Raw genomic sequence first — 27,810 nt, 5'->3', positions numbered from 1 at the left:
AAATATGTAATGGCTGATGGAGCTCTCCAAGCAGGATGTCTCACGGCATAAGTCATGGTTGCTTCATTGGAATGCAGCACGTCATTCTCAATGGAGGGGTCTTCTGAAATAAGAGTGATTTCAGGTGTGCCACAGGAGAGTGCCGTAGGACCGTTGATATTCACAATATATACAAATGACCTTGTGGATAACATCAGAAGTTCATTGAGGCTTTTTGCAGATGATGCTGTAGTATATTGAGAGGTTGTAACAATGGAAAATTGTACTGAAATGCAGGAGGATCTGCAACGAATTGATGCATGGTGCAGGGAATGGCAATTGAATCTCATTGTAGACAAGTGTAATGTGCTGCGAATACACAGAAAGAAAGATCCTTTATCATTTAGCTACAAAATGGCAGGTCAGCAAGTGGAAGCAGTTAATTCCATAAATTATCTATGAGTAGGCATTAGGAGTGTTTTAAAATGGAATGAACATATAAAATTAATTGTCGGTAAAGCAAATGCCAAACTGAGATACATTGGAGGAATCCTAAGGAAATGCAGTCCAAAAACAAAGGAAGTAGGTTACAGTACACTTGTTCACCCACTGCTTGAATATTGCTCACCAGTGTGGGATCCATACCAGATAGGGTTGATAGAAGAGATAGAGAAGATCCAACGGAGAGCAGCGCACTTCGTTACAGGATCATTTGGTAATTGCAAAACCGTTATGGTGATGATAGATAAACTCCAGTGGAAGACTCTGCAAGAGAGATGCTCAGCAGCTCGGTATGAGCTTTTGTTGAAGTTTCGAGAACATACCTTCACTGAGAAGTCAAGCAGTACATTGCTTCCTCCTACGTATATTTCTCAAAGAGACCATGAGGATAAAATCAGAGAGATTAGAGCCCACACAGAGGCATACCAACAATCTTTCTTTCCATGAACTATACGAGACTGGAATAGGAGGGAGAACCGATAGAGGTACTCAAGCACCCTCCGCCACACTCCGGCTTGCGGAGTATGGATGTAGGTGCAGATGTAGATTGGTATCGTGTTGGGTTTCATCGGAATTGAGCCATGTGCCAATGTGATTGTTGTAAGTGTATCCCATTTTTAATCCATGGGAGTTTCTGTGGCAAATTGAACCCTGTTCATTGTGCATTCTGACCAGCCTTTTATAAACTCTGCAAACTCACCGAAAATGACTTCAAACAGGAAACGTCGAGGAAGCTTTTCACTTTGTAACACCAGGAACTTTTCACTGTAATGATACAAAATTGTTAAAGTTAGCATTCAACTACAGCAGCAATCACAGGTAATGTCTGGAGGCACCTGTTTTTTGCAAAGCATGAAATCGCAAAATTTTTATGAAATTTTACACATTTTGCTGAAAACGCGAAACTATTTACTTTTAGGCTAAATCGCGAAATAATTGACGAAACTTTGCAAAATCTCGTCATTTGAACTTAAATGCAGAAATTCGATTGCAGTTATGGTAATACAATCTGGATATCGATTGTACACCATTTAGAAATATATAATATATCGAGTATTCCAAAGACATTCTACAATGTTCTGGCGGTGTATTCACTATTCAGTACTGTGTGTTGGAAATCATTGTGGATCGCCAGTGCATTGAGTGTAGTATTTTGTGTTTTGTTTTCATGTTACAGATGATTAATATGATAGTGACAGTTTTCGACCAAGAAAAGGAACTTTCGTCAGAAGGATTTTATGTTTTCGATGAAAGTAGGAAGATACTTATGAGCAAATACTGCAATGTGCGTATTGAGTGGCAGAGGAAGGACATGTGCCTGAAACACATTAATAATATTTCTTCCCATAAGAAGAACAAGGAGAAGGCACTAACAACTACTGGTATAAAAAGACAAGCTACGCTTACGGAAGTCACTGCAGTGGCAAAATGAGCGAAAAATGATATAGAGTAATTCATTTTATCGACTACTCGAGCTTTCATTGATGCTAACATTCCTGTGGAAAAAGTTGGTCATCTGAAGCTGAGAGAATGGATGAACTAATACATACCAGGTTTGTGTAATAATTAATTTAGCATCTGCTAATCGCAAAAAGATTAGGTAATCTCGATAGCCAATAATTTTTGTTGGTCAGAATAGGCCTATATTAAAAATAATTTTTCCTCGAGCACCCTCTTAAAAAAGTGTTATAACTGGGTAATGTGGTAATTTAATTTGTTACATAGTACTCTAATAGCAGTTCTATTGACATTTTTAATGTGCTGGAGACTTACCCTCAGCAGGTAGACTATGGGGAGGTTACATACCTCGAATCATCAAAGAAGAACAGGAAAGAATAAATGGAGCCATGAAAGACGGAAGAGTTTCAATTCTTTGTTATGAAACGACAGACAGAAAGGGCAGTATGTGTTCGTGGTTCTGATAAAAGTTGTGGCGATGGTGCAGTTCAAAAATTATTTGTCGGGGGAGTGAAGGTTATTGCAAATGCAAATGCTACAGAATGGGCGCAAGCAATTATGAGTGTAATACAGAAACTTGAAATTCAGTACAGAAGTGTAGTTTCTATAACTTCAGATTCAGTCCATTATATGAGCAAGTGTATAAATGCAGTTAGGGTTTTAGTTTCAGAAGGGTTAGTACACACACAATGCTGGGCTCATAAATTAAATTTGGTTGGCAATGTGTGGGCTGTGGAACTTTGTGATTTGAATCAGTGTGTTCTGCAGACAAAACAGATCTCCCTTAATACCCGAAAGAGAAAGCATACATTCAGTTCCTAGGTCAGAAATATGTAGGTGTACCCACAAAAGTTAAACTTTTCCCTATTCCTGTCATCACCAGGTGGAACTCGTGGTTTGAAAGCGTCAAGTACCTTGGAGAATATCTCTGTGATGTATCAGGATTTGTTGAAACTGTTGAAGATGAGAGTGTAGCTGTCAATTATTTTAAAGCTTTGACTTCTGCTATTTTTCTTGTTGAGCACTGTTCAAAATGTTGCAATTTGCTGCTGACATTAGAGGGCTCCAAGATACCATTAATTCATCTTCTGCAGTCTAAGCTTGGTGCCCTTGCACAGAGCTTTATGTTACTGGAGGATGCATTTTTCTTTTTTCCCCCCGAGACAATGTCAGAAAAACTTCTTAAACTGCCAGAGCATATGCAAGTACAGTTAACATCACTCTTCCAGTCTGTAGGTAGAGCAAGTCCTACAAAACTGAATCACTTGATGGAGTGTGATACAGGAAAAAATGTCATTTCTTCTATAGGTAAATTGTTTGCTCCAAGAAACATATTTTTTTTTATTTTTTTTTTATTTGGTATGCGTATTCCATAGATCCGTACATGCGAGTGATTTGCCTGGATGTGGAATGTGTCAATACAGATGATAAAAGGCAATTTAGATAGTGCTGAAATCTCTCAGCTGATAAAGAAAATTCCCATTCTACAAGAACTTCCAACGTCAGAATTTCTTGTACCATACACATTGTTTAAGGATTTAGTAGCTAGTTCTTGTAGGGAAGGTAAAGATGTTGATGTGATTGGTATTCTTCTGTCCCTGAAAGCAGAGTATGGACTTTTTGTGGAACTGCACTGAAGGCTTTGTGGATCCCAGTCAGTAATGTAGTGAGAGATCACTTTCTAGATATTGCAATATAATGTCTGACAGGAGAACAGCTCTTGACTCCCAGTAATATGGAAGTCATGGTATCCTTGTCTTTCTCAGACTGACTAGGACAGGATAAATGTTTTCCAAATTTTCATAATTTGGTATTTGTGTTTTAATAAGATTTATAATTTTTATGCTTTTTCAATTTATGTAAAATAAAAGATTTTTCACTGCAAATGTGCCATAAATGTATTTCCTTTACCTTTTACTGCTGAAAAGTGGAAATAAAATTTAGCGAGATTACTGATGAAAAAAAAAAAAAAACTAGCAACAAATATACCAAAATAACTTTTTAAAAATGGCGAAATTGGGCAAAAATTTTCACCACAAATAGGTGCCTCTAGTAAAGCCTAATTTCACTACACCTTTAGTAGACTGTTAATTAATATACTGTATTTTATGAACTATAAGACACATCTTAATTTTTAAGCAAATTTTTTAAAAACCAACATTTTTACCATTTTTATTATTAGATTGCAAACCCACAAACAATTCTCATTTTATAAAACCAAACTGACCTTTAAAACCCTGAAAATCGTCATTTGAACTTCCTTCTTTCTCTTCGTCTTTTTCTTCTTCTTCTTCCTCTTCATTGTCATCATTGTCTTCTTCATATATAAGATGGTCTTCACTGCCATCGAGACCATTACTTATGCCACACTTTGACCGTAATGTCTTTCCTCACTCTAGGCCATTACTGTTTTATTCACTGACACTCTTCACTTTAAAGCTCCCTATGGCATGAATTCACGGTGAATTTTATCCATCATCCATTTGTTCCATTCTTCTCTTATACACACTTTAAATGGCTTATTTATCGAGACAACAAGAGGTTGCAGTTGTGAAGTAAGTCCTCCCAGCTCTGTATTCACCCGTCTCAATTCCTCTTTCACAGAATTTTTCAAATGACTATTCAATTGATCTAGCACAATAAGAGAACTCTCCTTCAATACAGCACATTTCTTTCTCTCCCATACTCTGTTTGACCATAATTTTATACCAGCCTCATCCATCCAACCTTCCTCATGTACATCAACAACAGCATCTGGTGGTATTTCAGAAGTTTGTGGCATTATTTTGTGCTTGAAAATCATCACTGGATTAAGTTTAGTACCGTCAGCTCAGCATGAAAGGAAAAGAGTGTAGCAAATTTTTTCATGTGCTCTGGTTTTTATAGTTACGGTTTTAGCATCTTTCATGGAAACAGTTCTGTTATTCGGCATATCAAATGTCAGAGAAGTTTTGTCCGTATTTGCTGTTAGGCTTAGTTCCACACTGCTTTTCTTTTGATATTGAATAAGAAAGCAATGGAACGATAATATTCTCTCTTCATACTCTCATGGCATTTTCTGAGATATTATGGTTTTGGTTCACATGGTAAGTTCATGATGTTTCTTAAACCTGTAGCACCAGTCACCTCCATCTTTAGAATCTGTTAAGTTTTGTAGCTCTAGCTTATGAGTGTGTATTTTGAATCATTTATTGGATTAATGCCATTTTGATGGTGTCCTTGAATCCATTTCAATTCATAATCTTCTAATTTTGGCCATTTTGCATTCACCCTTCTATTTGCACATTTAGTCTTCCTCATTTGTTTCAGTTCTTTTCTACTATTCTGCAAATCACAAATGGTTTTTCTGATATTGTTTTCTATTTATAGGCCATATCACATGAATACCTTTTTTTTTCTCCATTACAGAACTAGCTACTAACAAAATATTGTACCATTACCGATAACACAAATCATTTTCAATTCAAGTTCACCGGCACCATACACTGTAGTGCTGCATCATATTCTAGACAGTGCTCTGGATTTGTGATGGGTGGGCAGGAGGGAGATACTGTTAGTAAGCTTGTAAATTGGCACATTGGAATGCTGCTGCTCCAAGTTGAATCCAATGTTGCCAGATAGGGATAGGTTCCCTGTGGCATTGAATATATGGTCATTTTTAAGACTGGCGGAAATTTTAAATCAAACATTGGACATTTTTATATTAATTTCGAGTATAAGATGGAAATGAATCCTGGAGGCAATTTCTCGAAGAAAAAAGTGTGTCTTGTATTTTGTAAAATTTGTTATTTAAGTTAAATTTGTTATTTAATCTTTTACCAGAATAATTTCATTTTGTTTCTGCCCTCACCCCTCCACGCTCTACTGCCTCCACTAATTCGGGGCAAGCGTGCACTGTGTCCTACCAGTGTTCACACGCCACATAGTTTAAACTGGCTACTGTTGTGCCTGCCACACAAGACAAAAGATATTGAGCAGACGATCTCTGTGATGCCTCACAGATACTTTTCTTCTTACCAATAATTGACTACTAACTGTTCTCTGAGATGGGTTAGAGCTTAGCACAAAAGCAATAAGACTTGTAAATTACCTCACTTGAGTAAAATATAATATAAATGGAGAAATATATTATACATGGGGAAAATGCCTACTACTCATCATTGTGCAAAGGAAAAAAAAAACATAATTAAATTTTTTTCCTGTGTTGACTGCATTTTCTCAAATTGAACTAACTATTTTCAAAGAAAATCACAAGAAATAGAACTATTATAACATGTTGTCTGTAGCTCATTTAGAAGGGGCATCAAGCTGTGCATTCAGGACTAAGAACATTTATTTGAACTCCTCACGTAAATGAACATTCCATCATTATAACATCCATCTCAGCCTAGCTCATCGTGTACAGTATGTTGCATCCATCCCTAAAGCTTTGAATGTTTGTAGGTCCCTAATTAAAATTTATAAATATTTCATATAAATCAATTTTGTACATATTTTGTTTAAATGCATTAGCAACAAGAGAGGCAAAATGTTATATTAAGAAAATTATAGCACATTGTTATAACTTTCACAAAATTAAATAAACTATGTTCATAGCTCTGGAGAAATTGCAATGTTTTTTACATTTACCTATCTCAACAAATATTTCTTTCACTTGTAATTTTGTTACGTTACAGAAACAAATGCCTTATCTGAAACACCTTACATCTTATTTCCAAAAAGACACATAAATAATAATACAAGGACGAGGACCAAAGTCAAGGTGTAATTGCCAGTACTATCAGTAAGAAGGAGAACTTTTAACAAGCTAAACTGCACAATACACACAGACAGAATTACTCAAAAAAAATGTAAGAAACTAATGAACCTGGCAATGCTTTGCAACAGCTATATATGAGTGGGAATTGGACATCCACCCTAATTTCCTCCTTCCCCTCTCCTCCTTCTCCCACCTATCTTAGTCTATCAACTTTCCCCCATTCCCTGTATATTTCTCACCACACACTCACTCTATCCATTGCATCCTCCCTCATCTCTCTGCCTATATTGTCCTTTATATCCATTTCCTCCCCATTTCTCTGTGTATCAGCACCTCCCCTCTCTGACCTTATTTATTGTTACTGCAAACAGAACTTTGACAGGGAGTAGAAGTCAAAATGAACAGGTAAATCAGTTGGAATCGTTAGCACACAGTGTATAAGAGTGACTTTTCCAACTGCTTGACATGTGAGGATATTAGCTATAATGACAGTATTTAGCACAGTTTTAACCTACAAACAAGCAGGATTATAAAGTTAGCCATAAAAACAACTTTTTTATTTTCTGTTAAAAATGACTGCAAAAAGGAAAAGCAAATCACACACTTTTGCTGCAAAGCTTAGTGTGTTATTTCTTGCAGCTAGTTTAACAGAAAGTGTTTATTGTATAATATGTCTATATCTCCAGTGGTTTAATCTGTGCATTATTAGTCAGTCAGTCATCCAGTCAGTTGGTCAAGAAGGGATTTATTGAACTTTGTCTTTTTGTCCAGAGAGAAAATGAGTAGTGCTGATGTTTTACCAACTCTTTAAGCATGCCACATACAACTGTCCATGTGGAACCCATGGTGTTCAAGGTTTATTCAATATACTTCCAATGACTGGCCTTGTGATTACTGAATTTTGAGCCTTAATTTCTGCGATATGTTTGTGTATGTGATGTGTGACTGCATTTAATAGGCAATGTAGTCGCACTGCATACGCTTTGGTTTTATACTTCACATTTCTCAACAACACATATAACAAATAAAACAAACATTCATTATTATTTTTGGTGCTATGAAAACATAATATATCGTAATTTTTATCTGCAATGGGGATTACCTTGCACGTCAATCAGATAAATCTGTACATGCACTAGGGCACTTTCAACTGGAACATTATACTGTCTAGAATACAGCTCTTACCATCTTCCACAAGTAATGAGTGTGTCGGGGTGGGACACTATGAATGTAATGTGTGGACATACAAGGTGAGAATGTGGGTCTCGCGGAGGCGTGCGCGAGATACTCCCTGGAGTCGCACTATCCCCTGTGCCCTTGGTGGCTCAGATGGATACAGCGTCTGCCATGTAAGCAGGAGATCCCGGGTTCAAGTCCCGGCTGGGGCACACAGTTTCACCTGTCCCTGTCGATATATATCAACACCTGTCAGTAGCTGAAGGCATTAAATTAATTCTAATTTCGTTGTAATTATTGGCTCTTTCGCTGTCAGCTAAATCTTTAAATGCTTTATCTCCACAGTAATCATACCAAATTTCCAGCACCTGTTGATTATGCAGCTGCATAATACATATTGAAAATTCTCTCTGTCTTTCCCAAACAATTTTCAAGGCTTGTGATGATAGATAGCCAGACTGCCCCTTTCTGTGCAGACAGCCACGAGATCTGTGTATGTCCTTCACACCATAAACAAGTAGCAAAGGGAAAATAGCACTGACCCCACAATTCAGCCGAACTGAAGGTAATTGTGCGAACTGGAAAATGCCGTACTACAATAGTAAATGAAATACTGTGCTGTATCAGGCACTTCTGAGTTGGACTGAGGAAAGATGAGACAGGTGTAGCCTCAGCCCACACACTCTGCTAGTTTGAAGTTTGGCATGCTGTAGTCAGCCCTGGAATGAAGTGTAGTTACTTCTGTCACGTAACCAAAGATTTTCTTCTCATATTGTTCTTATGTCTCTCATTATGAATTTTTAACATGAATATTAAGACGGGGTTGTGGAGACCAGTACTGTAAAGTTGTTCCATATTTATAACCATTTGCATTTCTATCAATATTACGTTAATTCTTCACTGGACTTTCTTTCTTACAAACATCATTATACAAATCAAGAAAACAAAATTACAATCTGAGAATGCACAGCATATGCATGGCCAATAAATAGAAAATGAAATATCTGTCCTCTAGGAAGTGTAAAAATACCTGAAACAATACAAAATCAGCCATGCTGGCAGCAAGGCGACCCACACTTCGTCTTCCGGAACCTCCGACACCAACAAGGAGTAGGTGACCACTGTCCTGCTGCAAGACTCGACTCACTCTTGATATGTGCTCAATGGCAAACTTAAACAGTACCAATGGCATTGGAGTCTGTGACATAATGTTGTACTGTTCCAGATAGTACACCATCTTCTTAGTAAGAAGTTGAAGGTCTTTCACCTACAAATAACACTCACACTAAGGTTTAAATTTTTACAAGTTACAGCTAAACAAATAAAAATTGACAAATTGAAACTTCCTGGCAGATTAAAACTGTGTGCCCGACCGAGACTCGAACTCGGGACCTTTGCCTTTCGCGGGCAAGTGCTCTACCAACTGAGCTACCGAAGCACGACTCACGCCCGGTACTCACAGCTTTACTTCTGCCAGTACCTCGTCTCCTACCTTCCAAACTTTACAGAAGCTCTCCTGCGAACCTTGCAGAACTAGCACTCCTGAAAGAAAGGATATTGCGGAGACATGGCTTAGCCACAGCCTGGGGGATGTTTCCAGAATGAGATTTTCACTCTGCAGCGGAGTTTTAATCTGCCAGGAAGTTTCATATCAGCGCACACTCCGCTGCGGAGTGAAAATCTCATTCTGGAAACATCCCCCAGGCTGTGGCTAAGCCATGTCTCCGCAATATCCTTTCTTTCAGGAGTGCTAGTTCTGCAAGGTTCGCAGGAGAGCTTCTGTAAAGTTTGGAAGGTAGGAGACGAGGTACTGGCAGAAGTAAAGCTGTGATTACCGGGCATGAGTCGTGTTTTGGTAGCTCAGTTGGTAGAGCACTTGCCCGCGAAAGGCAAAGGCCCCGAGTTCGAGTCTCGGTCGGGCACACAGTTTTAATCTGCCAGGAAGTTTCATATCAGCGCACACTCCGCTGCAGAGTGAAAATCTCATTCTGGAAACATCCCCCAGGCTGTGGCTAAGCCATGTCTCTGCAATATCCTTTCTTTCAGGAGTGCTAGTTCTGCAAGGTTCGCAGGAGAGCTTCTGTAAAGTTTGGAAGGTAGGAGACGAGGTACTGGCAGAAGTAAAGCTGTGATTACCGGGCGTGAGTCGTGTTTTGGTAGCTCAGTTGGTAGAGCACTTGCCCGCGAAAGGCAAAGGTCCCGAGTTCGAGTCTCGGTCGGGCACACAGTTTTAATCTGCCAGGAAGTTTCATATCAGCGCACACTCCGCTGCAGAGTGAAAATATCATTCTGGAAACATCCCCCAGGCTGTGGCTAAGCCATGTCTCCGCAATATCCTTTCTTTCAGGAGTGCTAGTTCTGCAAGGTTCGCAGGAGAGCTTCTGTAAAGTTTGGAAGGTAGGAGACGAGGTACTGGCAGAAGTAAAGCTGTGAGTACCGGGCGTGAGTCGTGCTTCGGTAGCTCAGTTGGTAGAGCACTTGCCCGTGAAAGGCAAAGGTCCCGAGTTCGAGTCTCGGTCGGGCACACAGTTTTAATCTGCCAGGAAGTTTCATATCAGCGCACACTCCGCTGCAGAGTGAAAATCTCATTCTGGAAACATCCCCCAGGCTGTGGCTAAGCCATGTCTCCGCAACATCCTTTCTTTCAGGAGTGCTAGTTCTGCAAGGTTCGCAGGAGAGCTTCTGTAAAGTTTGGAAGGTAGGAGACGAGGTACTGGCAGAAGTAAAGCTGTGAGTACCGGGCGTGAGTCGTGCTTCGGTAGCTCAGTTGGTAGAGCACTTGCCCGTGAAAGGCAAAGGTCCCGAGTTCGAGTCTCGGTCGGGCACACAGTTTTAATCTGCCAGGAAGTTTCATATCAGCGCACACTCCGCTGCAGAGTGAAAATCTCATTCTGGAAACATCCCCCAGGCTGTGGCTAAGCCATGTCTCCGCAATATCCTTTCCTTCAGGAGTGCTAGTTCTGCAAGGTTCACAGGAGAGCTTCTGTAAAGTTTGGAAGGTAGGAGACGAGGTACTGGCAGAAGTAAAGCTGTGAGTACCGGGCGTGAGTCGTGCTTCGGTAGCTCAGTTGGTAGAGCACTTGCCCGCGAAAGGCAAAGGTCCCGAGTTCGAGTCTCGGTTGGGCACACAGTTTTAATCTGCCAGGAAGTTTCACATCAGCGCTCACTCCGCTGCAGAGTGAAAATCTCATTCCAAAAATTGACAAATTACTCACATTGCATCAATTTAAATACAATGGTTAAACAATTAATTACTCCTCCAATTCCTGCTGTTATGTTATCATACACGCTCAAAATACACAAGTAAATGGTGAAGCTACACAGGGAAAGTTATTTACTTTATTGCACTTTTTTAGTCTTATGTACTAGTGAGAGACTCGATGCACTAGTGAGAGATAAGGCTTAATACTAAAAAAAATTTTCACTGAGGGAACATAAAAGCTTCACATCTTTATAAATTCGTCTTAAATAGAGGTCCCAGGACCAGACAAATGTTTGCACAATTCTGGTTAGACAAATATACTCTGGCAGCCTATTCTACTGACCATGGGCCTATATTAATGGAATGAGATGAAGATAAAACCACAATTTTTGCCTAAATTGGAATGATATTTATTTCATGAAATCTATGTAGTCACAAGTTTAGGAAAACAAAACAGCATGGAAATTAATGTGTGATGAATTTCAGATACCAAACAATTCAAGTTTCATGGGCACTAACTGAGTAATTTTCTAAATTGATCATTTGTTGCCAATTACACTGCTGAGTTGATATACTGGGACACATTATAAACTTGCTTACAAAAATAAGCAAAAGACCAACAGATGCAGGGCAAATGAATATGTGAGATTAACCTTCTAGACCTCGAAATGGCATATTTTCCCTTCTACTCAATGACACTTTCTTCCTCATAATTCTCTTAAAGTATATCATGTATTTGACCCCTTTCACTCATTTTTATTATCTACCTTTGCTTCTACCGACTTTCCTACCCCACTGTTCTGCTGTAATATTCCTCTCCCAATTTCCTCTAAGTTTTCATTCTTTTCCATATTCTCTATTGTTCTAATCTGAGCATTTCCCATCATCTTTTTAAGATTTAGGGAGTCTTTCACTCACGGATCACAATCTGCAACAGATTTCTTTTCTTTTACCTTTGGAAAATTTTCTTAGACTGATGTGTTTGCAAACAGTTCCACTTCTAGTACCTTGTATTCTTCTATTACTCCATGATGTGCCTAGGCAAGTTCAAGTTTGTGAAAATATTTTTGATGGGCCATTTACAATTTTCATCTGAACTATTACGTTCCCCTACCCATATTTCCAAACAATGCAAAGTCCAGGATAGAATAACAACAACAACATTATAAAAAGGACAGTTGCTACTCATACAGATGAGATAATGAGTCAGGAGACAGGCACTTTTCTCTCTCTCTCTCTCTCTCTCTCTCTCTCTCTCTCTCTCTGCGGCCAAACTCAGATAAAAACAAATTGAAAGGCGATGATCGTGGGTCACAGGATGGTTGGTGGTTATGCCTGAAAAGAAGGGGGAACAGCAGGTGTAACTGAATCATAGATACGAATGTGCAGTGTCTGTCCAAAAGAACACACACCACAAAGAATCTGCAGTTGCAAAACATTATGTAAATTAAAGGAAGATCACTGCTGTCAGTTGCAGTGGGACATTATGAGGAATCAGTGGCAATGAGTGAAAATGTGTTCTGGACCAGGTTACAAACCCAATATCTCCTGATTACTAGGAAGATGCAGTAAACACTGCATCATCCAGGGACAGCATTATCGCAACTGCATGGACTATCTCAGCATGCCTCACGGCCGATTCACACTCCCATATAATAACATATAATGTTTCACAGATGCACATTCTGTGTGGTGTCTGTTCTTTCAGACAGGCACCACACTTTCACACGATTGATAAGCCTATCTGGGCAATGGATCTCCTTTCTCCCGTGGGAATCTCTGAGTAGCGAACAGGAGTGTAGTGGACCGGGACTGGGGATAGGTGTCACTCTGTGGGAGTGTGAATTGGCCACAAGGTGTGCCAAGATAGTCCACGGAGTTGTGACAATGCCGTGTCCCAGATGGCGCAGTGGTTATCGCAACTGCCTTGTAAGAAGGCGATACCAGGTTTGAATCCTGATCCGGTACATATAATGTAAGTGAATCACCTGAGGTTAGAATGTGTATGCTGGAATAAAGGAAGAGAGAGAGGTAGACAGGGACAGTTGGTAAGGTCAAGGTTCAACAAGTTTGTGTGGTACAGGAACATACAGAAAATAGCACGCAAAAACATGCAAAAGTGAGGACGGAAGTGTGATCAATTTCAAGGTCTGGGAATAATTATATCGGCAGGAAGAATGTGGGACAAGAGGTGCTGCACCAACCATTTGAATAGTTACGTAGGCGTGTGGCACGGATGAGACCATTGCCACAGTGTGTCTCATAAGTCAAAGTGTGTGTGGTTTGGAATGTGACAGATAAAACAATGGAAAGAAGAGAGAGAAAAGGACAATCAATGAATAAAGTAATGTATTAGAGAACAGCAGTGGGTTGTGTGATGGAAGAAATGCCATTAGGCAGAATCAAACAATGAAAAGTCCAGGATGGAATAACAACAATATTATGAAAAGAATTGATTCTTACTACCCACATAGAGGAGATATCAAACCGAAGACAGGCCACAGGTTGTCAAATGAAGGGTAGCAGTTTGAAGGGCAGAGGGAAAAAAGTGCCAAGGCAAGCACCAAGGGAGAAAAACCTCTGCGGTAGTTAGGTCAGGTAGTAAGAGCAGTAGCAGAAACGTGCTGACTGGAATAGGTCATGCAAGGATGGGTTTAGTTAGCAGTGGGTATCATGCAAGATGATACCATGTGAAGCCATATGTTCTCATAAGAGATCAGTCCGTGACAGTGCTACAGAACGGTGTGCTGCAGTTCAGATTGTTAGAGCTCCCTGCCATGCTGCGTCAGTGGTGACCTGTCATGGGAGGTGGCCCAGGTTGCCCATCAGCCACCTGTGGGCAGTGGGAGCTGTCTTATCTCCTTACAGTTGCATCTTCATTCGGTTGCGCTTACAGTGCCATCGTCGTGGCTTCTCGGTTTGCGACTTGTCTCCAGCAGAGCCGTCACTGGTGAAAGCCAGGCAGCCGTGCCAGTTTTCCACATGTGACCCATCACAGTCAGCACAAGCTGGCACCTCTTCTAGTCGTCTGTCACAGGCACGAGTGTCGTGTGCGCCGGTGCACTTTACGCACCATGGTGAGTTGCGGCAGTATTTTGCCACGTGCCCTTCAGCATGGCACCTGAAGCACTGTGGCTTACAGTCCATGCCTAGGGGGAGAGCTTCAGTGGTCACAGGAAAGCCTAAGAGCTTCCTTATCCCGAAAATGTCACTGCCATCTGTCACAGTTCCCACTACAATGATGTACAGCAGCGGCCTGTTCTTATTTGTCTGGTTATGCAGCTTAGTAGTTGCACCCCAGAATCTGGCACGTGACAGACCCTCTTGGACTGTTTTTTCATGACAGATCCAAGGCAGCCCTCTGATCAGGGCCTTCTACATCTACATCTACATGGATACTCTGCAAATCACATTTAAGTGCCTGGAAGAGGTTTCATTGAACCACTTTCACAATTCTCTATTATTCCAATCTCGTATAGTGCGCGGAAAGAATGAACACCTACATCTTTCCGCAGGAGCTCTGATTTCCCTTATTTTATCGTGTTGATCATTCCACCCTAAGTAGATCGGTTTCAACAAAATATTTTCGCATTCGGAGGAAAAAGTTGGTGATTGAAATTTCGTGAGAAGATTCCGTCGCAACGAAAACGCCTTTCTTTTAATGATTTCCAGCCCAAATCCTGTATCATTTCTGTGACACTCTCTCCCATATTTCACAATAATACAAAACATGCTGCCTTTATTTGAACTTTTTCGCTGTACTCCAGCAGTGCTATCTGGTAATGATCCCACACTGTGCAGCAGTATTCTAAAAGAGGACGGACAAGCGTAGTGTAGGCAGTCTACTTAGTAGGTCTCTTACATTTTCTAACCGAGTGAGGTGGCGCAGTGGTTAGCACACTGGACTCGCATTCGGGAGGACGACGGTTCAATCCCGTCTCCAGCCATCCTGATTTAGGTTTTCCGTGATTTCCCTAAATCGTTTCAGGCAAATGCCGGAATGGTTCCTTTGAAAGGGCACGGCCGATTTCCTTCCCAATCCTTCCCTAACCCGAGCTTGCGCTCCGTCTCTAATGACCTCGTTGTCGACGGGACGTTAAACACTAACCACCACCACATTTTCAAAGTGTCCCGTCAATAAAACGCAGCCTTTGGTTAGCCTTCCCCACAACATTTTCTATGTGTTCTTTCCGATTTAAGTTGTGTGTAATTGTAATACCTAGGTATTTAGTTGAATGTACGGTTTTTAGATTAGACTGATTTATCGTGTAACCGAAGTTTAACGAGTTCCTTTTAGCACTCATGTGGATGACCTCACACTTTTCGTTATTTAGGGTCAACTGCCACCATTCAGATATTTTTTCTAAATCGTTTCGCAGTTTGTTTTGATCTTCTGATGACTTTATTAGTCGATAAACGACAGCGTCATCTGCAAACAATCGAAGACGTCTGCTCAGATTGTCTCCCAGATCATTTATATAGATAAGGAACAGCAAAGTGTCTATAACACTATCTTGGGGAAGGCCTGAAATCACTGCTGTTTTACTCGATGACTTTCTGTCAATTACTATGAACTGTGACCTCTATGACAGGAAATTGCAAATCCAGTCACATAAATGAGACGATATTCTATGAGCATGCAATTTCACTACGAGCTGCTTATGTGGTACAGTGTCAAAAGCCTTCTGGAAATCCAGGAATAGAGAATCGATCTGAAATCCCTTGTCAATAGCTCTCAGCACTTCATGTGAATAAAGAGCTAGTTGTGTTTCACAGGAACGATGTTTTCTAAACCCATGTTGACTGTATGTCAATAGACCATTTCCTTCCAGGTAATTCATAATGTTTGAACACAATATATGTTCTAAAATCCTGCTGCATATTGACATTAACGATATGGGCCTGTAATTTAGTGGATTAATCCTCGATTCTTGTGCTGATTCGGCACAGTTGTCTTCTCCACAGTAGGTAGGTGAACAATGTGGGTGGCCACAGTGCTCTTCAGTGTGCGTCGGTCAGCTACGCTTGCTGCCTACAGCTGGACAATGGCGTCTTAGCCGAGGGACTCTGCTACTACTTCTTCCCTTCAGCAGCTGGTTATGACATCATATATCTCTGTCCACAACCCTCTGCTGCACTAAATGTACAGAGGGGGAACAGTTACACGATGCTCTTCGCGCTTCTGTTCCACATTCCTGCAGGGTTGCGGTGTCGAAGGCTTCTTCTCTGTGTCTGCCTTCTACTTCTGCCCGCTTCTGCCCATTCTGTGACGCAAAGACACGACAATTTTGCTGTGTTGTAATAACGATGGACGACAATTTGCTTAGCGACACATCACAGTCCAAGTACAGCTTCACAGTTCTTCTTCACCAGTGATGCGCGTGCCTCCACTGCTTGAGTGCTTACCCTATCCCATCAGGGCCTGGGGCACCTGTGAAAGAAGGCGTGTCATACACTAATTCTCTGGCAAACACTGCACAGTTTTTTATGTCGGTATGACTACCAACAAGCTGTCCGAAAGGATGAAAGGCCAGCAGCAAGTTGTTGCCAAGTACAAAGTTGACCGCCAGGTGGTACAACGTGCAGCAGTGGCCACTTCACAACTTGGGTGGTCTGGATTTTTCTTTCCACCACCAGCCATGAACTATGCACATAGGAGTTATCCTTCCAACACACCCTTTACTCCCATAATTGTCCTGGTCTCAATCACTCTGTAAACCTACTATGTTCGCATCTTCCACCCAAAAGTTTCTCCTTCCTCTGACCCATCACCTCCCTCCCAATTCATTTGCCCATGTCATCTGCAGCATGTGCCACTGCTCACCGGCCCATATAATAGTGCATCACACACCTAGTCCTTACACCTGTCTCATATTCCTAGCCAGCAAAGTGACAGCCTCTCTCTAAGCCATTTGCCAAATTCCCCCAACCCCTCTCCCTGCCTCCCTCCTCCCACTACCAACTCCATCTGACACTGCCTGCACCACAAACAACCCATCAACTGAAATACAGCAGTGGCATTGTTAGTGCAGCCAGCACCAGACAGGTTCATAGGTGTGTGTGTGTGTGTGTGTGTGTGTGTGTGTGTGTGTGCAGGAGGGGGGGGGGGGATGCATGCACACTTTATCTCGTAAAACGTTGAATCTGAGAAGTAGCACGTTTTCTTTCTTTTGTGCGCCTATCAGCAACTCAACATTTCTGCTTTTTGATGAGTGCTTTCTTTTCACCCAAAATCTCATGTTTTTCATTTTTATCTGTTGTCTGCTGTTCACTAAAAACCAAATTTTATTTTTATATTTGTGTTTGGTTCTTTCATATTAGAAAACACATTAAAAAGTTTTGAATAACATTATACTCATCCACGAAGTAAATATACCTCATCATAAATTTTTGGGTCTGCGTCAGGTTCCATGTAATTACCAAAAAAGAGATTCCGCAAATGTTCATCTGTCAGATCAGTCTCTCCTTCTGGAATTAGAGATGCACAGACTTGGTGCATGTGCTGTCTGAAGTTATTGTAGAGTGAATTCCTGACAATTCCAAACAGCTTTTTCCTGTAAATAAAACAATTATTAAAGATATTAGTTGTCTTAAATATGAAAGGAGAAATCACATTCTACACAAAAAGCAGTTTTCTTAAATTCATCAGAACATATGTCTTACCGAGTTATAAATAACGGTTTATTCTGTAACTTCTTGTGTACGCACTATCAGTCTCAATCTGCACTAATTTCATTGTTAACTTTTCACAATTTATCATAAATGTATAAATTCTGAAGGGAAAAAAAATATTACTTGGCACTACAAGTACTATGAACAAGTGAGAGAAGGTAAGATATTTGAATTAATACAAATTAAAATCTATCTTAATTCCTCATAGTCTGAATGTCATGCTAATATACAAAACAACAATGAAGGAAAAACAATTTTTTTTTCAGTAGGGTACACCAACTTATATTTGGCATAGTGAATTGATTTGCCAGAGTCATGAGATATAATCAGCTCCAATGGTATCAGTGTGTATATTAGCATCAACAACAACACTCACATAGAACATGGCCAATGTAATACTACCCCATTCAAAAGCATCCTTTTCATGGATACTCCATAGAGGGCAACAGGTTGTTAATTCACAATGACAACCCAATTTTTGTCATTGTATAAGATTAGGACTCGCAGGTGAACAAAACAGTCTTACTCTGATCTGCAGCACTGTCTCAGCACGCATATTGCAAATGTTCCCAAAGATGAAGAGCTGTTTGATTAACTTATAGTGCATGAAAACAGCTAGTATCAATTGTCATAGACCTTGGCAATGTCTTCTGACTGTTGAACATGTGATAATATGTTATTGTCCCAGCTTATGAGCAGAGTGATGTTCCGTTAGGGATCTGATGACTTTTGATTAAGGCTTATTGGACTGGCTATCCCAATGTCTTCTCCCCCTCACTACAACAACTACCACCTGTATTACAACTCATCTACTTTCCTAGCTGGCTGTTCTTCTACATTCTTCAGTATCTCTATTTATATACCAACCCATTTCCTTAATATTTTCTATTTAATTTCTTTTTCCTTCTTTTAGTAACAAGCAAAACGAAATAAATGGGGTTTTAAAAATGTCGGAAGGAAGGTTACAATATTTATGCATAATAAAACAGGTGAGTAAAATTTACTAAAGCAAAAAATTGATTTTATTTTTGAATTCAGCACAAATGACACTGTCTTGTTGATTAACTGAACAATTTACAAGTTCTACCAGTCATGTGCCTTTAAGTGGGTGAGGGCAGTCACCATACACATTACATGTGGAAAGGTCATTTCCAGTTGAACTGCACCAAAAATATAAGAACAATTTGGAGATGTTGATATAATATGAACTAGAAAATTTTCTGTCAAATAGTAAGACAACAGAGGGTGATTAACTGGTTTATTTGTGAAGGGTGCAAGTAATTACACACAAAATCAGTGGGTACATCAGTACCCTCAATGTAAGTTAGTAGCACCTGTTGTCAGGCTGTATTATCATTTTGACAATTATTAAGGCTACCGTGAATTGTTACAGTGTAAAAGTTTAGTTTGGAAAAGCAATGTAGCAATCTCAAACTTCAATGTGAAAGTGGAGTTAAATGTAACTGCTAAAATGTGGTTGGTTACAGGTATTGTTAGAAAGTGTGTTACTTATGAACTCAACAAACAAAGTAAATTGTATGAATTGTTAACCATTCAAAGGGCTCACTTAAAATTGAAGAACTTTAAGATTTGTACAGAAAGAGATATGTATTTATTTTCGAAACAGGACTAGGTTTCACACAAAGCACGTTCTCTCCATTCACCATCCAGTACCTGTGTATAATTGCCACACAGAAAATTAAGTATAAAAAAATATAGTAGGATGAAGGTAACAGTACATCCCATAATGTGGTTGGCATGTATCTATTATGATTTCTTAGAACTGAACAATAGTACATGTGTCTGCAGCTCGTGGTCTCGTGGATGTGTTCTCGCTTTCTGGGCACAGAGTCGCGGGTTCGATTCCCGGCGGGATAAAGGATTATCATGTGATGTGCCTTGAGATGACTAGGTGTTTGTGTTGTCCTCATCATTTCATCATCATTCACGAAAGTAGTGAGATTGGACTGAGTAAAGGTCTGGAATTTGTACAGGCACTAATAACCGTGTTGTTGAGCGCCCCACAAACCAAACATCATCATCATCATCATCATCATCAATAGTACATGTACGCTAGACAAAGAAATAGTAAGCTCAACTCTAATTTACTGAGGGGAATGAATTGTCTGGTTAAATCTGTCAAATGGGAAGATGTATAGGACAGGTTTGTATCTAAGTCCTCTATAAGAATATGAGCCATGAGTGAAGGCATAGAGGCAGAATGAGGATGGATGAGGATATGGTGTACATCAGGTGGGTGGCAGAAAACCACTGGAGGAGGACTGTGAATGATAGTGCAGAGAATATTCCAGAATTCGAGTCAAGAACAGCTGCCAACATGAGTAACTTAGAAGTAGATATCCTTGGAGACGTGAAGTGACTTAAGTCACTTAATAAAAGGTTCAGAGTATGCCAATGCCATAGCTCCATACTTTACAATCATATACAACCAATCATTTGATGAAAGATCCATGCCAAAGACTGGAAAGTTGCACAGTTTGCACCAATATACAAGAAAGGTACTAAATTACGGGCCCATATCATTAATATTTATAGATTTCCAAAAGGATTTTGACACTGTACCTCACAAGTGGCTTGTAGCCAAACTGCGTGCTTACGGTATATCTTCTCAGTTACATGATTGGCTTCTGATCTGTTGTCAGAGAGGTCACAGTTTGTAGTAACTGAGTGAAAGTCATTGAGTAAAACAGAAGTTATTTTTGGCATTCCCCAAGGTAGCGTTATAGGCCCTTTGCTGTTTCTTATCCATATAAATGATTTGGGAGACAATCTGAGCAGCTGTCTTGGGTTGTTTGCAGATCATGATATCATTTAACACCCAGTAAAGTCATCAGAAGATCAAAACAAATTGCAAAATGATTTAGAAAAGATATCTGCATGGGGTGAAAATTGGCAATTGACCCTAAATAATGAAAAGTGTGGTTCATCCACATGAGTGCCAAAAGAATCCATTAAATTTCGGTTACACAATAAATCAGTCAAATCTTAGGGCTGTAAATTCAACTAAATACTTAGGAATTGCAATTAAGAACAACTTAAATTGGAAGGAACACATAGAGAATGTTGTGGGGAAAGCTAACCAAAGACTGCATTTTATTGGCAGTACACTTAGAAGATGCAAGAGATCTACTAAAGAGCCTGCCTGCACTTTCCTTATCCATCCTCTTTTGGAGCACTGCTGCACAGTGTGGGATCCTTAACAGATATGATTAACATGGTACAGTGAGAAAGTTTGAAGAAGAGCAGCACATTTTGTATTATTGAGAAATAGAGGAGAAAGTGTCACTGTCGTGATAATTTGGGGTGCACATCATTAAAAAAAGGCATTTTTCATTGTGGCAGAATCTTCTCACAAGATTTCATTCAGCAACTTTCTCCCCCGAATGCACAAACATTTTGTTGATGCTTACCTACAAAGGGAGAAACAATCATCAAAATAAAATAAGGGAAATCAAAGCTCTTTTTTTTCTTTTTCTTTTTTTCCCAGTGCACTGTCAGAGATTGGAATAATTGAGAATTGTGAAGATGCTTCGATGACCCCTCTGCCAGGCACTGATTTGCAGAGTATCTATGTAGATGTAGATATTTCACATTTGAGGGCATGAGAGGTAGTCAAAATCTGGCACAGAATGAGTTTGAGATGCTCCAGTCATGGATGGCACTGAGTCACAGAGGGGTACCCACTGACTGTGGGTATGTGAAGGACGGTATCTGACTGGGGAGACAACGTACAGGAGATGTGTTTTTGGACAAGGTGGAAAGGGTAATTTCAGTTGCTCCCACTGCCTCTCAGCCCATCACGTTCCCTCACACTTGCCCTGCTATACCTTGCCCTGCCCGTCACACACCCCTTCTGCACCCTCATTGCCTGTCCCAGCCAAGCTTCCTACACACTATACTGGGGTCACACTGCCCAGAGATGAGAGCGTCCATGTAATGTATGGATGGGGGTTTCTTTATCCCAGGAAGGACTTTGTCCTAAAGCTGACTAATAACAACAGTAGAAACAAATATCGAAAATTCAGGATGGAATGTAACAATATTGAAGAGGATGGTTGCTACTCACCATATAACATAGATGCTGACTCGCAAACAGGCACAACAAAAAGACTATTGGAAAGTCAGCTTTCAGCCAATAAGGCCTTCGTCAAAAATAGACAACACATACATGCACACACTCAGCTCACACACACATGATCGGAGTCTCTGGTAGCTGAGGCTGCAGGACTCCATCAGCTGTCTGATCCATCTCTTCACAAAAATCAAGCCAAGGAAAATCCAGAATGGAATATAACAATATTATGAAGAGGATAGTTGTTAGTCACCATATAGCAAAGCTGCTGAGTCATAGATAGGCACATTATTATTATTATATTAGCAGCCAACAGTCTACTTTTAAATGTGCCTGTCAGCTGTCCAGTACCACCTGCACACAGTGATTTCCAAATCTATCCTAATTCACACTGTCATTGTTATTCCATCCTGCATTTTCAAGTGTAATGTAAATATTCGATAAATTTTTGTTTACTATAAGAAGGTGTCACAGGTGTGGTGAAACGTCACCAAACTGGCAGCTGTGTCCATGCAGATTAGCCTTGAGAAGACTCACAAACCCTGGGCATAGAGTACCAGTCACTGAAGAGATGCCAAAATGCTGAAAAAACTACTTCATCACCATCTTATGATGAGTATTAATTATGCACTAGATATTCAGTTGAGTTCTGTCTGCTGTAATATGCAGACCAGTAACAATTAATTCCACATAAAATAATTTTTCATTTAATAGATTTTAACTCTTATTATTAATTAAACATCTTCAGGATGATACGAAAAAGACATAGCAGAAGTTGCAGAACAATAAAAGTAGCTGTAAGTTAAACTGAATTGCTTCTCCAGCACAAGTCGCAACTTATGAGACAGGGTTAAACCCTTGGGAAACATTAGTGTGCATGTTTGGGTAAGAGTGAAGTTGTGAATGAGAGACTTTGAAAAGACAGTTGGCTCAGAAGTTAGTGAAGTATCTGTGGTGTTATGCATTCCTTCACATTCGTTGGTTGGTTAAATGTTGAATGGATAGCTTACATTAATCAATGGCAGAAATGGAAGAAATGATGGGTGAGGGAGAACTGTGCAACTGACAAGAGGGCTGAGAGCCAGACTTTCTGTCCAATACATACTGTTCTATCCACTAAGCACATTCTGCCTTCCCAAACACACACACACACACACACACACACACACACACACACACACACACACACACACACACACCGGGAGAGAGCACTGTGTGATTGTAAGAGTGAAATTATTAATATATTGCTGAAAAGATTAATTAATGAGTAAGAAACTGCAATAAATGTGTATCACAATGTCAAACTGTTTTTCAATATTTTGCCTTCTTAATTGATTTTGGGTAATATAATGTAAAAGTCCTCACTTGACTCTTAACCCTTGAGCAGGTGTGCTATTTTTTGTAACAAGAGCGAGCATGCAGTGCACTTTGTACACACGTGTTCGTACGTTACCAAGTTAAACAATGTATGAACAAAATTACACTTTAATGTTATTTTAATTAAACAATGATACAATAAACTAATATTATATGACCTAAATCACTGTTTCCTGAAACAATAGTAAATATTTCATCGTATAACTCTGTTGCCATACACAAGTGTTACTCCACACTATTGACCCACTTGAAGCAGTAAACAGCACAGTTGCATCAGATCCCTGACAACTGCTTATTTCATTACTAATTATCTTGTAGATAACTGCCTCATTTTGGGACTGTGGTGTTAGCTCAGAATCTGGATCGTTTCCTTGCAATGATCATAGATTTTTTCTCACCTAGCTCGCTATTTTTTTTGTATCACTGCTGCTCACTTGGACAACAGAACTTATTACTACGTCAGCTGAACCAATAATGAAGGAATAGTTATGAGCTCACAATTGTAAAACAACAATGGGATAGTACAAACCAATGTTATTTGTGAGTGCTGCACTTTATACACAGGCGCACCTGCGTGAGGGTTAAAATCCAATACTAAATGTTCTACAACATGTTTTCCTTGCCATAATCAAAATGATGGTAAATTTAATTGTTTTAAAGTACATCTCACTTAGATAAAAGATTTTTGCTGATTACATGAGTCTCTAATGGAACAGTTCTTTAACTTTACCACCTCTTTTGTGTCATACATGCCCCATAACTAGGTTTGCTCACTCTGAGTTTTCACCACCACTTTATCCATCCATTTATGAATTTTCTTTCACCCTGAGAGCTGCTTTTACATGCAACATTATTAAGTTGGCTGTAAACAGTACTAGAGTCAGTCACTACTGTGTAAAGGGCACAATAGTGATTCAGGGTCATTGTTTGCACAGTGATTGGAGGGATTGTTGTTACATTCATCTCACCTGTCGTCTGTGTCCACCAGACGATCGTAGAAGACTCGATATGTTTCGTGTATCCATAAACGCATGAGCTTATCAGATTCTGACATGTTACTGCTTGGAACTAAAAGGACACCTCTTATTACTCGTGAAAAATCTCGCAAATTAAATGTGTAGTGAGATTTCGTAGGAGTTGGAAGAAAATTCGTTGTCGCTTCATGGTAAACTTCAATTGTAGCGTCCACAAGACTCTGTAATAAAAAGTTCGAAATAAGACATATAAAAACACTACCACATGAACTATACTCATCAAGAAACTACAATAACCATATCATACATCTATAAATTCTTTGACTTCAGATACTTCATTAACTAAACAAATGTCCGACAAGAAAGATGAATAAGGAAGGACCAGTAAAAGAAAATAAGTAAATTTGATCTGGAAATACAAAATCATTTTTCAGTTTTTTATACTACAACATTTAATACATACTCTGCACAGAAAGTGAAGTGCAAAGCAGAGGATACCACATGTTAGGGCTCCTTCTGCATGCACTGTCAATAGTCTACTCTTGTCTTCTCCAGTCCTATGGCAGCAATGTATAGGGGCCTTAAGAAACCTCTACATTTTTCACTTAAGAATAGTTCCTGAAAATTTATGAATGGGCTTTCACAAGATAATTGGTGTCTACCTTCAAGAATCTGGATATTCAGGATTTTTGGCATTTCTGTGAGTTAAACAAACCCGTTATCATTTGTGCCACTCTTCTCTGTATACATTCAATATTCTCTGTTACACCTACTTAATATGTGTCCCAAACATACAAGCAATATTCTAGGGTGGGTTGCAGGAGTGATTTGAAAAGCAATACCCTTGGTAGACTGACTGTATTTTCCTAGGGTCCTACCAATGAGATGAAATCTGTTACCAGCTTAACCTAAGAGTTGGGTTCATGTGACTGATGTTTAGGGAATCTGTATTTGTTGGCATTCTACTTGAGGTACCTCATTACCATTGAGCTCAAAATATGTTCTAAGATTCTGTGATATGTAAGGTCACAGATATTGGATGGAATTTTTGTGGATCACTTCTGTTACCCTATGTATACATACATTAAGTGTGACCTGTACTTTCCTCCAACCAGTAACCATGATTTTTTGTTACAGAGACCTATGGTAGATGCTGGTAAAAGGAGAGCTAACTCAACCATGAATTCAAGAATGTAGGAAAAGAAGATTGCTACTTAAAGTAAAAAAGACAAGTCAAGCTGAAGACTGGCACAATTAAAAGACACTGACATATAGCTTTTGGCCACAAGCTTCATCAATAAAGACACAAACACACACACACATGCACAAACGTTTTTGACGACATGAGAAGCTGTGCAAAACTGGATTGCATTCAAAATTCACACCTCCATCTCTTTAATTGACTTACTTGATGCATCTAGCTCATCCTCTTCTCGTGATAATCAGCTAGCTCGATCTTCCAAAACTTCTTCTCTGAAGACTCTTGCTGGTTATAGGAATTTAAAAGACTCTAGTTTTGAAATAATTGGTTACTCGCCGAATACTTTCAGTTCAATCACAATATATTTTCAACTATCACAAAAAACAACTTTGCCATTTCTCGTATTAACATTTAAACTTGTGCAAGTCAACTTAGTCATCAAATATTACAATTCATTAAACACAGTTCAGTGTCCAAATCATTTTTGAACATGACTTATATCTTGCTTCATTCAGAGTTAAGACATGAAGTAAGCAAAAGTCTATGGTCAACTGTTTGTCTTTTTTACAATAATCACAGTACCAAAAGCTATACCTTGCCTCCTAGACAGCTGAATGCATTTCATTCACCATCTTTGGAGTATGTTTCCTTAGAAGTTTCTTCACAATGACTGTGTACCATGGTAGGTTCCTTTCATCATGATCTCATAATGACCCATCACATGGTTCACTATTATTTTAACCTTCTGTCACAGTTCAACTGCATGCTCTTACCCAGAGATAAATTTTTTGAGTACTGTCACTATATCTGAGGATGTGAATCTTCCTATTTGTTTCAGCTGTCCTATGCAATTTAGACGCCATTGTTGCTACAATGGCCTTGTGGTCACTTCATAAGGTAATAAAATTGTTGGCACAAGCATTCTACCCCTCCCCCCCAATGTTTTCCTTTTATGCAATGGAGAATGTTATCACAAAAATAATAGGGCTTATTAATGAGTTCTGTTGAGCAAAATCTAACATAGATGGAACATGTATATTACGTATCAGCAAAAAATAACCACATTGCATTTAACACCATAGCAAAGGAAGGGGGAGACAGGGAAACGGATTTCTTTTCCCTCCACTTTTATAAGAATGACCACTGCACCTGGAATTTGAGGAAAAACTCACAAGAAAGAGAACTATTATATCTAGTGATCCAACAGAAGACAAAAGGAAAAAGGAAGTTAACTGAAAAGAAACAAGCAATCAAAAACAGCAATTTTCTGGAAATAATAGCTTCCAATGGAAATAGCCAACAGGTAAACAACTAGAGGCCACGTGTTTAGGGCGAGACAAATTTTTTCAGCAGCAGAAGGTGCCAAGAACTACCTCTCATCCGTTTCCACATTGCGATCAGCAGCCATCGCCGAGCGACACTAATCACTGATGTTGCAGCTGGCACCTACTATCATGATGATCGCAAGGCAATTCCAAGGATGAAGAAGTGTAAACTAAATGACCAGTGAATGAGTTTGAGAAACTTTACCACTCAAAGAATAGCAAGAAGAGACAAAATGAACCTTTTATTCGTCAAAAAATTTCATAGCTAAGAGTAACAATAAATATGGCGAGTAAAGACACAGATAAAATGAAAATAATGTTAGTAGATTTAAACAAGGAATTATGCCTTCAGACAGATTTGAAGAATGAATTATGCCTGAAGTTAGCAAATCAAAATAAAGAGTTTAATCTCACTATGGACAATTTAAATAAAGAACTAACCAACCAACAGAAAAAAAAATTAGACAACTAGTCATCTGTCTCTGAGGTTTCTAACCAGCATAATAAAACTTGCAGGTAGTCAACAAACTACTGGAAGAGTGTATTGCAGAGTTGAAAACAGAAGAAAACCATAGTTGAAACCAGACATTAAAATAATTCATGATGAATTAAACAAATTAGAACTAATATCATAAGAAAATTTTAAGAAATAACAAATGTTTGAAACAAGAGTTTAACAAGAATATAGAAGTACCACAAACTGAAGAGATGGAAATTGTGTGGGATGTGTCATCTGATGCAAATAGCCAAAGAAAACTAATGGAAGAGTGTTTCTGAGATGTAGCAACTGAGTTACAAAAACAAAGAGGAAATCAACATTTTAAAGAAACAGGTGAACATAACAGTCACTTCATTACCTAGTTGAAAAGAAAAATTCCATCAAAATCCTGCTGGGGAAACAGAAACGATGCATTCAGTACTTGTAAATTTTGGAACACAGATTATAACATACAGAGAGTAGGTTAAAGGAAATTACTAAGCAGAAACCAGAGACAACTAACCACACAGATGTTAAATGTACTGAAAATACTTCTAGTAAAGATAGTGAGGATATAGATTGTGTGACCCGCACTAGCAATCTGAAGGAGAAATT

General features: G+C 39.3%; 1 protein-coding gene and 2 non-coding genes across 3 annotated transcripts in view; 2 read left to right on the top strand and 1 right to left on the bottom strand.

Moving 5' to 3' along the window:
- LOC126235648 (dynein axonemal heavy chain 3) overlaps window positions 1–27,810 on the bottom strand; it is a 1,245,905-nt gene that overhangs the window by 573,581 nt on the left and 644,514 nt on the right. Inside the window, exons 35-37 of the mRNA XM_049944362.1 lie at window positions 24,186–24,412; window positions 17,452–17,629; window positions 8,904–9,140 (exon numbers count right to left, since the gene is read on the bottom strand). Coding sequence (XP_049800319.1) covers window positions 8,904–9,140; window positions 17,452–17,629; window positions 24,186–24,412 — 642 coding nt within the window. The remainder of the gene's footprint in view (window positions 1–8,903; window positions 9,141–17,451; window positions 17,630–24,185; window positions 24,413–27,810) is intronic.
- Window positions 10,324–10,398, top strand: Trnas-uga (transfer RNA serine (anticodon UGA)). The gene has a single exon. It is a non-coding gene; the product is annotated as a tRNA-Ser (tRNA).
- On the top strand, window positions 10,625–10,699 carry Trnas-uga (transfer RNA serine (anticodon UGA)). The gene has a single exon. It is a non-coding gene; the product is annotated as a tRNA-Ser (tRNA).

Source organism: Schistocerca nitens, chromosome 2 (genome assembly GCF_023898315.1).
Source record: "Schistocerca nitens isolate TAMUIC-IGC-003100 chromosome 2, iqSchNite1.1, whole genome shotgun sequence".
Taxonomy (NCBI): domain Eukaryota; kingdom Metazoa; phylum Arthropoda; class Insecta; order Orthoptera; family Acrididae; genus Schistocerca; species Schistocerca nitens.
Note: the sequence above shows the minus strand (reverse complement) of the source record. Positions and strands in the feature narration are given on the sequence as shown.